General features: G+C 35.1%; 2 protein-coding genes across 2 annotated transcripts; one reads left to right on the forward strand and one right to left on the reverse strand.

Moving 5' to 3' along the window:
- Positions 1-1550: 1550 nt before the first annotated feature.
- LOC145637868 (uncharacterized) lies at positions 1551-2571 on the forward strand. Its single transcript, XM_081688905.1, has one exon. The coding sequence runs from the start codon at positions 1672-1674 to the stop codon at positions 2404-2406; it is 735 nt and encodes a 244-aa protein (XP_081545031.1). The 5' UTR covers positions 1551-1671; the 3' UTR covers positions 2407-2571.
- A 2993-nt stretch (positions 2572-5564) lies between these two features.
- Positions 5565-12357, reverse strand: LOC145640796 (uncharacterized). The gene is made up of 10 exons (XM_081692032.1): positions 12119-12357; positions 11504-11571; positions 10813-11169; positions 10557-10710; positions 9258-10132; positions 8544-9152; positions 8006-8431; positions 7155-7884; positions 6779-6812; positions 5565-6572 (listed from the first exon to the last, which is right to left on the reverse strand). Exons 1-10 carry the CDS (start codon positions 12249-12251, stop codon positions 6440-6442), a joined length of 3519 nt encoding a protein of 1172 aa, XP_081548158.1. The 5' UTR covers positions 12252-12357; the 3' UTR covers positions 5565-6439.
- Positions 12358-12646: the final 289 nt, after the last annotated feature.

Raw genomic sequence — 12646 nt, forward strand, 5'->3', positions numbered from 1 at the left:
TAAATTTAAATAAGAAATGGTAATATAATTAGGTGAATAATAGTTGGTTCGTGGAGGCGGATGCACGATCCACATGGTGCATCCGCTCCAAAATACAAAAAGGCAAAATGAACATTCAGATATATATTAATGAACATGGTCATATAAAAGAACATAGTAGTCATCTATCTATACTATATACTAAAGTAATCACCAGAGTTATCCCTTAAGTACACATGTCACATTCACAACAAAAATTTTCCCGCCCAAATATTTTTTAGCTTTTTTTTTAAATTTCTTTTTTTTCCCTTAAAAAATAACATGATAAAAAAAATTTAATGAAAAAAAACTTACAATAATTTATAAAATATTTTAAATAATGTATCTAACATGAGAATTTTAAGGATAGACATGATATGAATTCAAATTCAAAAATAAAAAATGTTACATATAAGCCATTTCATTTAAACTAACTCCATTTTAATTGAATTTTATTAATTAATTAATTTATTTTTATTTTCAAGTCTTATTATTATAAATCCGTGCATTTGCACGGGGATAAAACTAGTTTATAATAAACATGGATATATACATAAAAGAACATAGTGTTCATTTGTAATGTACATCAGTTTTTTATGCAACAATTTTGTATATATATATTTTTTTTAAAAGAAATTTTGTATAATGAAATAGATAAATAGTACTATAATTAATTTTTTTTACCATACATTAATTACAAATCATTTCAATTTTTTTTTCCAAAAGTTCACTTTCTCTCTCCAAACAAAACTTCAAACCCATTTAAATTCCTCAAACCTCAAACAAAATTTCAAGAAATTCGAAATAAAAACTGGATGTTCTTGCATATGCTCTTGTATAAAGAACATATAGCTATTTTATAGCCAAGATTTATATGCTCTTGTATATGCTCTATTTTACATTCAGATTTACAAAAACAACATATAAAACTGGATGTTCTTTATAAAATAGCTATATGTTCTTTACAAAACAATTATATGTTCTTTACTGAATAGCTAAATGTTCATTCGCCTTTTTTTTAAAGAACACTAGATGCACCAAGTCGCCTCCACAAAAAAAATTTCATCAGGAGAACCCTAATAAGCTCTAACCAAGATAACATAAGTATAACAAATTTAGAGTTGATAAGATAAGATAAATTGAACAGTACACTAGCTCACCCTTTTTTTAATCGTCTAATTTAATATATATTCCGTAAATATAAGTAAATAACATGGTACTTTCTACTTTTGAGCATTGATACATGATACATAATACTCTGTACAATTAGTAATTTATATATGTATTGATGTAGTACACCTGTTGTATAAAAAACTTATGATAATTAATTAGTCCGATTTGTATATGATTTCAAAAAAGAGAGGGAAGATTGATAACCACGCCACGTGAAATAATGCATGAAGAAAGCAAACAAGTGGCAACCGTGGCCTTATAAAACCAAACTCCCCTCCCATTAGTCGACTTCCCTTTCTCCTCCACTTTAAATTTCCATCCTCAACCCTTCTTTCTCCACTCTCCACCACCCCAAGAGAGAGAAAATAGAGAGTACACTAAAATAGGAGAGAGAATAAAATACAAAAAAAAAGAGAGAGAAAATAGAACAAACTAAATTCATAACAAACACAAAAAATTAAAAAACACCATGCAAAAAATATGAAAGTATACAACCAAATAACCCCAATTTTCCTCCGTTTCTTTACCTTTTCTCTCTTCCTTTCCCTCCCACTTCTCCTCCTATTCTCTCTCAAAACCACCAACACCGCAACAATTACAACTACATCAAATCCAGGTATTCGCATCCGACCCGGATACACCACCTACGACACTTACATAAAGAAACAGCTCAACAAAACCCTTAACCCCAAACTCCGCCATCTTTGGACCACCCGAGATTGGGACCGTAAGATCCGAGTTTTCTCGAGTTTCTTCTCTCAATTAAAGAATTCGTCACTACTTTCAAACTCATCCAAGGCGCTTTGTATTGGCGCGCGAGTCGGCCAAGAAGTCGAGGCGTTACGCCGTGTTGGAGTATCGGATTCCATTGGTATTGACCTCGTGCCGTGTCCGCCTTTGGTTATTCACGGAGATTTTCATAAACAGCCATTTAAAGATGAAAGTTTCGATTTCGAGTTTTCGAATGTGTTTGATCACGCGCTTTACCCGCAGAAATTTGTCCGGGAGATTGAGCGGACGTTGAAGCCCGGCGGGGTTTGTGTTTTGCACGTCGCGATTACGACGCGGTCCGATAAGTATTCGGCTAATGATTTGCTTGGGGTGGATGCATTGGTTAAGTTGTTTAAAAGGTCGGATTTGGTTTGGGTCAAAAAGGTTGATGGGTTCGGGTTAGATACCGAGGTTATTTTTAGAAAAAAAAAATTGATTGATTGAGATTATGCCAAGTTTTTAACCGAGACCGTTTGGTTAGTTAGTTATTGGAGAGAATCCTAATTCATGTCGTTACTTGTTAAGTTATTTTTTGGCATGAAGAGATGCCCATGACAAAGGTAAAAGTCGTTAGTCAGTAAAAATATACTCGTATCAGAGATTAAATTCCGTCTATATTATTTATTTCCATTTATGCCATTTGATTTGGTTTGTTTGTCTCTTGTTTGTGGCTAAGCTAAAGCTAGGGTAAAGAGAGTAATCCAATACTAAAAGTAGAATTTTTTGGTGCATTATTAAAATATTAATATTTATATTCTTTTTCAAAATACTTAAATTTGTTTGTTTTTTACGCTAGCTAAAAGCTTTGGCACATTCATAATATAATTAAAAAATGAGCAAAAGTAATGATAACCATTAAATCATAATGTTCGTTGCTTTTTAATTACTCTAATCACCTAACTATATTTTAATCATACTTTTATTCCTTCATTAATGACAAGTGTGAAGCTTTGACATATAGATTAAAAAAAAGAGAATTAGAAATGATACTCCGTAATTGATTATGGTAGGGTTATATTCAATTAGTGTTAATTGCAAGCCGTTATACACTTTTGCACGACAATTGGTCAATTTACATACTTACGGAGTACATATTTTTGTCGAGTGTTTCCTCTAAAAATGTGCACTTGTACTGTGTACTCCATACAATATTACTAATCCGTAAAAACTAGAAAGCAACAATTTGCTATTTCAAGGGCCAATCGTTATTATTTTTGGTTAAAGGATTCTGACTCTAGCTCCTCCATTGGACTATACTTTCACCGCATGTTTTGTTCAATATACGATCATACAATATATATTACGGGCTCGTTCATATTTACTTAATTTCAGTTCAGTTCAATTCAGCTCCAATCAGTTCAATTCTTCAGCTTCTATTTTCCCTCTCATAAAAATATTCATTTCAGCTTCAATCAGTTTAGTTTAGTTCAGTTCAGTAAATGTGAACAAACCCGTACTACCTCGATTTTTTTAATTGATATGTTTTGACTTTGTACATTATTCACCTAATTTACTTTGTCTTCGTTTTGTAGTTTAATGTTAGATAAAGGCTTAGTTATGTAGAATCTTGTTAGATTCATGCCAACATCTATTTTCCAAATATCAAAATTTTATAATTCTTGCTAATACGTAACTAAAGTAAAGATATTACTTTCGTTACACATTAGTTATAAATTTGAATTTATTTTATGTCTTAAAGATAATAACTCAAATGTATTTGCCTAAAAAGATAAGGAAATAAAGGTGCAAGCATTTTATGTTTTGAAACTGTCATTTAGTAAAGGTTATCTATCTACTTGTATTTAATACTTTCTTCGTTATTTTTAAAATCTTTGCACTTGAAAATTTTCTATAATGTAGAGAATAAAAATTATAAAAAGACGGAGGGAATAGTAGTATTATATCCACTAAATATAATCAGCAAACAGCCATATATATACTACTCCGCATTCCGCATTTATAAATATATTTGCGTAACATGGCCCATAAATGCTTTCCTGTTGCAAATTGTTGGAAAGTGATCCGTTAATTTCGCAATTAAAAACTTCTGACTAACGTTGTTCATTACGAAGTTCAAGAACTGTTTGCTATAATTGTGGGCATGATGCCTCTCTGATCTTTAACTTTTTCAAGCTATCAACAATTTAGGAGATGAACATTTTTTTTTCTCCACGACATTTTAGTGGTACAACTTTCGAACATAATGTGGCATATTGGAACTACCTAGGCTAGGCATCAAGAAATGACCAAAAAGTCGAGTTTTTCTTCGTTATACACCTATGTGTACGGTGTACCTAGAAATGAACATTTAGTTTTCTTCGCAAATTATGGATGGGTAAGGAGAAGATAGAAATGATTAGTCTTTCTTAATGGGAACTTCAAGGTCTCTAAAACTATATATACCTCCTCTTTTTTCTTTTAAATGCAACACACTTTCTTGACACGTATTTTGAGGAAGAGATTTAGTAATGTAAACGGATAAATTAATCAAAAAAATTTATGCAAATAGTTACTAACCCTTCTAAAATCTTAGTGTTGAAATTATTTTGATAAAGTAGCTCGTTTATCTCGTTTAATCATCTTCTAAAAAAGAGTGACAAAAATGTGCGTTGCATTTAAAAGAAAACACAGGAAGTATATAGGTTTGGTGGCAGTATGGTAGGTTTGGGAGTTATATAGAGCTGGCAAAAATTCATGTCGACTTCGTGTTTTCTCTCATTAACTTCATGTTCATGTCATGCCTGTTTCTGTCGTGTTGTCATGTCGTGTCAGAGATTGCCAGCTCTAGTTATATATTTGGAGTACATTCGAAAATTATGATCATCGAAGCTAAAGACATCCTCTTTAAATAGCACGCATCATTTACAAGCATCTTGGCAAAGAAGGTCGTCTTTTCCGTTGTCTTAAAGCTGACTGTAGTAGATTGGTTACGCTCTTGTCATAACAGAACGAGATTGTTCACGAGAATTACTATGTATCGTTTATTCGGTATAATGTGCGAGTGTTTGGCAACTAGTATGATCATGATAATTCATTAACCTCCCTAATTTTGTTCTTCAAGTTATGTTGTTCATGTATAACTGGGTCGAACGACTTGTCCCTGTCTCCATTATTTCGAGTGTGCCAACGTAATAGTTTGTATGGTACAAACCCCACGATGTTTTTTTTCCATTTGTGGGAGCGAGATGCATATCGTACATTAGAGCAAAACCCAACACAAGAGTACAGGTAATTTGTGACAAAATTGGGAGAGGAACAAAACGCTGCCCTTCAGATATGGTCAAAAAAATCCGGGACCAAAACAGCTCACTAGGCCAAAAAAAAAGAACAAGCCATTGGCGAGACTTACACTTCTGCTGCAAGACTATCTTGTATCTGCTTGAGCCTCGTAGAATGGATTCTAACTTTGAGCCAGATGAGCTCCACAGGATTAACAGAGAACAATTAGATACTCTCGAAGTCATCTTGAGGTTCAACGATATGAACTCCAATGGCTGGCTAATTCATTTAATAGCTTGTCATGCCACACCATTTTCTCAAGTTCTAACAATTCTAGCTACTTATTGATCTAATGGTTATGCTAATCAGCTAATTGTCACTAATGAACAAGATGTGCAATGATAGTTGAGCTTTTAGCTTAAGATTTTTTATATTTACAAGCTAAAAGATAAACAAGTCAACCATTGGAGTTGCTATAACAAATTAACAATCATATATGACGAGCCTTTCAAAATTTAAATTGATAGTTCAAGGTTTCTAAGCGTTTAAGTAGTAAACTCCAAAGACTTGCGTAAGTATAAACCTCAATCGTCTCAAAAATGGACACATGTTTTCCAGTGTCTTCCAAAACCAGTAAAGTCGCTGGCAGTAGGGTGGATTGGGGCTCTATATACAGCGACTTGCAAGAAATGACGGGGCGTGCTGCAGGTGGCTTTCAAGCAGTCGTTGTTCAGATTCAGAACATAATGGAGCACTGTGATCGTCAAACATAAAGATATCATCTTCGTATTGCATCAATTTGCAAGTAGCTTAGGCAAGAAGATCTTTCCTGTCATTATGCTGATTATTGTTGATTGGTTACGTTCGAATCAACAGTAATTTGGTATTGTATGGGTCTTGAGGCAATTATTTTGATTTCCATTTCCCATTTTCTCCCCTATGTTGTCCTTGAAGGTTGCTCATGTTGTATAATTATGATAAATTTGGTTGAACAACTTGTCCCTATCCATCTACTTGTGAAAATGCCTCCATTAGTTTGTGTGAGCCAACGTAATAATTGGAATTTAAAAAAAAAAAAACCACGATGATTTTTTTTCTTTTCTTGGGAGCGATATCGTACATTTGAGCAAAAGCCAACACATGAGTACATATAATTTGTGACAAAATTGGAAGAGGAACATAACAATTCCCTTCATATACGATTTATAAAAAAAAAACCGGACTAAAACAACTCACCAGGCAAAAAATAATGCGATACTTACACGTCTGCAAGACTATCTGGAACAAACTCAGGAAGCTCACTATCGTTTTGTGATTGGGAAGCCACCAACTTGGCCTTCTTGTATCTGCTTGAGCTTCGTAGGATCGATTCCAGCTTCGAGCCAGATGAGCTACACAAACAGAGAACAATTAGATACTCCTGAAGTCATCTTGAGGTCCCATAACATGAACTATTACTAGAGGATGTGCCTGGACACATCAGCAACATTGTCTTAATTGTGCAACCGTGATCAGAGTGATGAATTGATGAATGGAAAATATTAACCAAAAAGAAAAATAAAATAAAATAAAAAAGAGCTCAAATTGTTACACTTACTTTGCTTTGCTTCTTTCATTACCATTGGAAGAATCTGGCAAAAGATGCAAACAAAAAAATGTTAGAAAAAAAGATGCAAATAGCATCACATAAAAAATTCACAATGAAATCAACTAGAAAAATTGTACAATAAAAATAGTGCGCTAAATTGTAGAGATTAACAACAAGAAAAATTAACTTGAGACCAAAAGCAGCACATTTGAAAAATTGTGAACTGCAGCACCCTCTCACAATATAAGTGCAGACTCGGTAAATCAAGATGTAGGAGCATTATGGAGACAACAAGTTAAATCAAGTTCTCCATTGCATTGGCAATCAATGACTGAAAGCTGAATAATGCATAAAAAAATATTGACAGCAAGATTCAACACATTACCAGGTTGCGATATCACCACTCCTTCGCTTTCCCCTTCCGAATAATCAGATGAAGATAAATTGTCTGGTGGAATTGTGACGCTAGAACTAGTTCTATCTTCATCATCAGAAGATGAACTAGTACCATCATCAAATATTGCTCTTGAAGAAGCTAACCCTTTCTTTGTTTGTTTTGTGCTCAAAAGTGAAGACTTTCTAATGCCAACAGAATTATCTTCCAGCCTTTTTGGTGGCTCCTTAGCCCTTCCTCCCTCACGAATCTTCTTTACTGTATTTCCAAAGCTCATGTTTAATACTTCAGAAGACTTGCTTCCATCGTCTAAACTTGCACGAGAAACACCAATATTCCTTGAGATGCTGGTAGGATCAGCAACAATTGAATTTACTTCTTTCAAAATTTCTGATTTTTTGACATTGAGACCGAATTTGTCTTTTTTATCAGTGATGGGCTTCAGAAGCTCAGAAGTGTTTGAACTTCCCTTATTCTTTTTTAAGCCAAGCAAATCACGTCCATTAGATGAAGTATCAATAGAAGATGGTTGATCTAGTTTCTTGACCTTCTGCTTACTAGCCTGTGGCTTTTCAAGCTGCGCTGCATCTGCCAAGACAGTGGAATCTTCTAGGCGAGGAGCCTGACTGAATTCACCATGCTCATCATCTTCTATCACTTCTTTGTGCTCTTGAGCACCATTACTCTCAGCATCTGTAAAAAGATCATCAGCCTGATCAACCTAAACCCCCCTCCCAAACAAAACAAAACAAAAAAAATCAGCCGTCATAGAATCACTTACAGCTGCTTCACCCAAAGAATTAGTTTGAAAATTTGCATTTTGGTAACTTGACATGACTTACTCTTCTAGGGGCATCTGTTTCTCTCATTATTATTTTGCCAGAGATTCTGCTTCCATCATCCACACTTGCAAGGGAAACATCACCTTTTTTGTTAGTTTTGGTAGGAGCAGCAACTGGGAGGTCTGTCCGCGGAGGTATAGGTTTGTCTTGGCCTTGCACAGTGCTTAATTTCTGAATCTCAGAAGTTTTTGCAAGTACTTGATTCTTCTTCGATTCAGCTAAGTTTTGACCATTAAATGAAGTATCTACAGCTGAAGGTTGATCATGTTTTTTTGCCTTCTGTTTTCTTGTCCGTGACTTTTCCAAATGCTTTGATTCTGATAATACAGAGGAAACTGTTAGGGAAGGAACTTCCCTCGAATCATCATGATGCACTTCAGCCTGTATCACTTTCTTCTGGATTTTTGCATCATCAGCCTCTTCCACCTGTCAATAAAAAGAAGTTGAAATAATTTAGTCACCATGCAATGGCTTTTAGATGCTTGACAGTATAAATCTATTAAGGGCAGTAACTTCTTAACAACTCCATTTCACATACACTTTTTGGTGCATCCATTTCCATCTTTTTTTCAGCTGACTGCTGCTTCCCAGCCAAGCTGGAAAGGTCCTTCCCAGAAACAGATAGCTTTTTCCTATGGCTTCTCGTAAGGGGTTTGTCACTTTCAATCACAGTGTAGGGGGCAGCCCTTTCCCTAGTTTCTTCATCTGGTTGCTCTTTCAACAAAGAACCAGGAGGGACCCTGCTAGATATAGCTTCCTCATTCAGAGACCTCTTCTTCAGCGATTTACTCATAGTTTCTTTACTCTCTTCGGGTTTGTCAATATCATTCTGCATTGTGCTAGATTCTGTCAACACACTAATTTCTTTCTTTTTCAGTTGGGAATCTCTCCTTTCTTTCTTTTTTTTCCTAGAGTGCTCTGACTTTGACGGAGATACAACTTCCTTCATTTCCTTTTCTCTTTCAGCAAAGTTGACCGACTCATTTTGAGAAAAGTCTGGAGCAATATTTAGATGCGACTGTGATACCTTTGCAGCAGTTCTGTGTTCTTGTTCACTTTCATTTGTTTTACTTTTCTTAGCATTGTTGACTGACTTCAACAGATCATCATTGGTAATAGCATTGCATGTTGTCAAGATAGCATCAGCCTGTTTCACATCCAAAAAATAAAAAAGATTCTGTGACTTCTAGCTGCTTGACAATAATAATCTATTTAGAGGAAATAAACATCTTGGCAACTAGATTTCACTTACTTTTTTTGGTGCCTCCATTTCCATAGTTATTTCATCTAAATGGTGATCCACAGATAAGCTGGAAGGATCCAATGTAGGAGCAGGTTGCTTTTTTTGTCTCTGCTTCTTGGGTTTGTCACTCTGAGTAACAGTCACAGGGGCTTCTAATTTCTGAATCTCCTCTTGAGAGTCCTTTTCTGGAACAGCTTCCTCATTTCGAGACCTCTTCTTGGGAGTTTCACTTATAGTTTCCACACACATTTCAGGTCTGCTAGTGTCATCTGGTAAACAAGTCCTCATGTCATCTTCTTTTTGATCAGCAATTAGCCTTTTGCTTAACAGTTCCTGATTTTCTGTACCAGAGTTCTTGGATATATTTCTTTTCCTTCTCTTCGCAGGATTCTCAGGAGCAATATCTTCCTCAATTTCCTTTTCTCTATCAACTAAATTCATTGACTCCTTTTGAGGCAGCAACAGCTCTGGAACATTGTTTAGATGCAATGGTGTTACCTTTTCAGCAGTTCTTTCTTGTCCGCTTCTGTCTCGTTTCCTTTTCTTAGCAGCATTGTCTGACTTCAAAGGAGCAACATCTTCTACAGTTTCCTCTTCTATTTTCAATGGATCATGTTGAAACAACAGCTCTGAAACATTATTCAGCTGTGACGGTGGTACCTCTTCAGCAATTTTAATACCTTCTTTGTAGATGGTATGCTTATTGTCAGAAGGTGCGTCACCCTTTTCTAGAATATCAGGCTCTTGATTAGAAGTTGCAGCAGGGCTATTATTGACACGAATGTTACTCTTTGTTTTCTTGGTTTTCTTGAATCGGGGTTTGGGCAATGAGGTGTCAATTCCACTTTCTTTGTTGAGAACTTCAGCTAAACTTGTGCTAGTACCTGCTTAAGAATTTCCTGTAAGGCTCATTTCTATTTGACAGAAAACCTTTTTTCTTTCCAGATTTACTTTACAATAACAAAATCTAAGTAATGACCTTTTTTTGTTCATTTTCCTCTCAATCGGGTAAATATTCTCCTTTCAGGAATCTGTTCCAACTTAAATCATATGTATCTCCCCCTTCCTTTAAGGAGGACGCAAGAAGTACACAAGCAACCATACAGTATAGAAGTAAAAAAATTCCTGTCTTATTTATATATTAAATATTTTAAGCATCTTACATGGAAGTAGATTTTCAGCCAACTCATATACACTTGGGACTTGGCAAAGAATGGACATGAGCAAGCATTGAACAAATCAATAAATTAGCTGAATGACAGGGTTTTTTTCAATACGGAAGAATGTTTCAGAGGGTACAGAATTCACCTTCCAATTGATGCACCATCCCAGCTCCCTTTTGCAAATATTTGACACTGTTATCACCACCATCTTTCAAATGCATTACAGATGGGTGTACGACAGAAGTATAGTGAAGACCCTCACTTGGTTTATGTAGCTGCTTAGTGGCACTTACTTTGTCCTGCCAGAACAAAAAAATGGAAAGAATGAAGGAAAAAAAATGAGCACAGCATAGATACATGGCATACACCTATATATATTTTGCTAAATGATTTTTACTCACAGCTTTTGGGACATCCAATTGACCTGAGCCTCTTGTTTTTTCTTGCTCTTTCACACCACCATTATTATTCTCCACATTCCCTTCATTATTTCTTTCCTTTCTCTTCTTTTTCTTTTTCTTACTACTACTCATGTCTAGAGTCACATGAGGCTGAGGAGATGATTTCACAAGTTGTAATTCATTTTGATGCCACGGACGTGCTTCTAAGGGCTTGCATTCAATATCCTTCTGGGGTTTTAAACAGCTACCCGGTGTCCAAACGTCAGCAAATACAAACCATGCATCTGCTACCCCATGAAAAGCAGTTTTGAGAAGCATATAGTCTGGAAGATGGTAGTGGCTATCATTCAATTTCACCTACAACAAGCAATCAAACACCAACCCGTACAGCCAAAATTAATACAATGACTGATAAAATATATATATACTCGTAAAAGATATGCATATGTGATACTATATGTGTAACCATACGCACGCACACAAACTCCATCTCTCCATTCACTTGATTATAATAGACAGTTTGGATGATTATGGAATAATTTAGGTGTTGAAGCTTCATAACCCACATTCGAGGGTCAGCGACTCAGCATATTACATGAAAAGACAGGTCTATAAAACAAGAAGAATCATAATCCAAAATCAGCACAAAACAATTCTCCAAAGCACAGGTAAAAAAACAGTGAAAATATACCGAAAGAGCATTGATTTCAATCCTCCCTAACTCCGGAAAGCACTCGAAATGTTCACGACGAAGTTGCCCTGCAAACACAAAGAAGAATCAATGAGAGTGGTAAGCCATATTAGCCCACTATTTTGACAAATGCAAATGCAAACTTTGTAGTAGTATGCATTTAATGATATACATACAAGAATTAATAATAGTAACACCAATTGTTCTATACTCCCTCCTCACATTTTCCAGAAATATGGATTAAAATTCTTCTATTTGTTACTAACACTAGAATCATTTGCATTCGCCATGACTATTACAATAAAGTATTAGACCCGGTGCATTCAAAGACTATAATTATTTGATAGCATGCTCCAGTTTATTGTACACTCGTATGATAATACACCCGTTGTATACTAGACCTATTATTTATCGATTCGGCCAACTATTTGATAAACCCAGGTAAAACCCCAAAACGCATAATTTGCCAAAATAGTAGAATCATACAAATATAATAAAAACCCAGTTCATAAAAAGCGTAAAAATTGCAATATAAGCATCAAAATTGATGATCAAAGACAATAATAAAAATCAGAAATTAGAATAACTTTGAAAAAAAAAAGGTGAGAAGTTTACGTTTGAGAGAGGTGACAGAAGAATGGGAATAAATGGGGACGATGAGATGAGTATTAAGATTGGTATCAACAAAAACAGCCCTTGATTTCTCTGCTGCCATTTGTGAGTCTTCTTCAACCTCTCTTTCCGACATTGATGAACCTTCGAATTTCAGAGAGATGGGCGGCAGTGAAGACTGAAGAAGAAAGGGAAATTAAAATTGAGGGAAGGTTTGTCAACGGAAGGATAAACGTCGTCGTTTTATAGGGTTGTTCAATGTTGGAATTGAACATTTCGCGGCTACCTTGTAATTTTGGGAAAAAGGGTTTCTTTTAGTCTTTTTTTTTTTTAAAACCATTTTTTAGCCCTTTAGGGAGTACTATATTTCTCAAAGTCCGATGGCCAAAATAGTCATATACACTGATTACTCTCTACTTCTCTAGTTTACGGATTATGGATTACGAGTAATATTAGAAAAAATAAAGGCTTAAAGGATTATGGATTATGAGTACTTAGATAAAATAAAGGTGTAAAGGGTTTCCTTTGACT

Source organism: Chenopodium album, chromosome 1 (genome assembly GCF_948465745.1).
Source record: "Chenopodium album chromosome 1, dcCheAlbu1.1, whole genome shotgun sequence".
NCBI classification, from domain to species: domain Eukaryota; kingdom Viridiplantae; phylum Streptophyta; class Magnoliopsida; order Caryophyllales; family Amaranthaceae; genus Chenopodium; species Chenopodium album.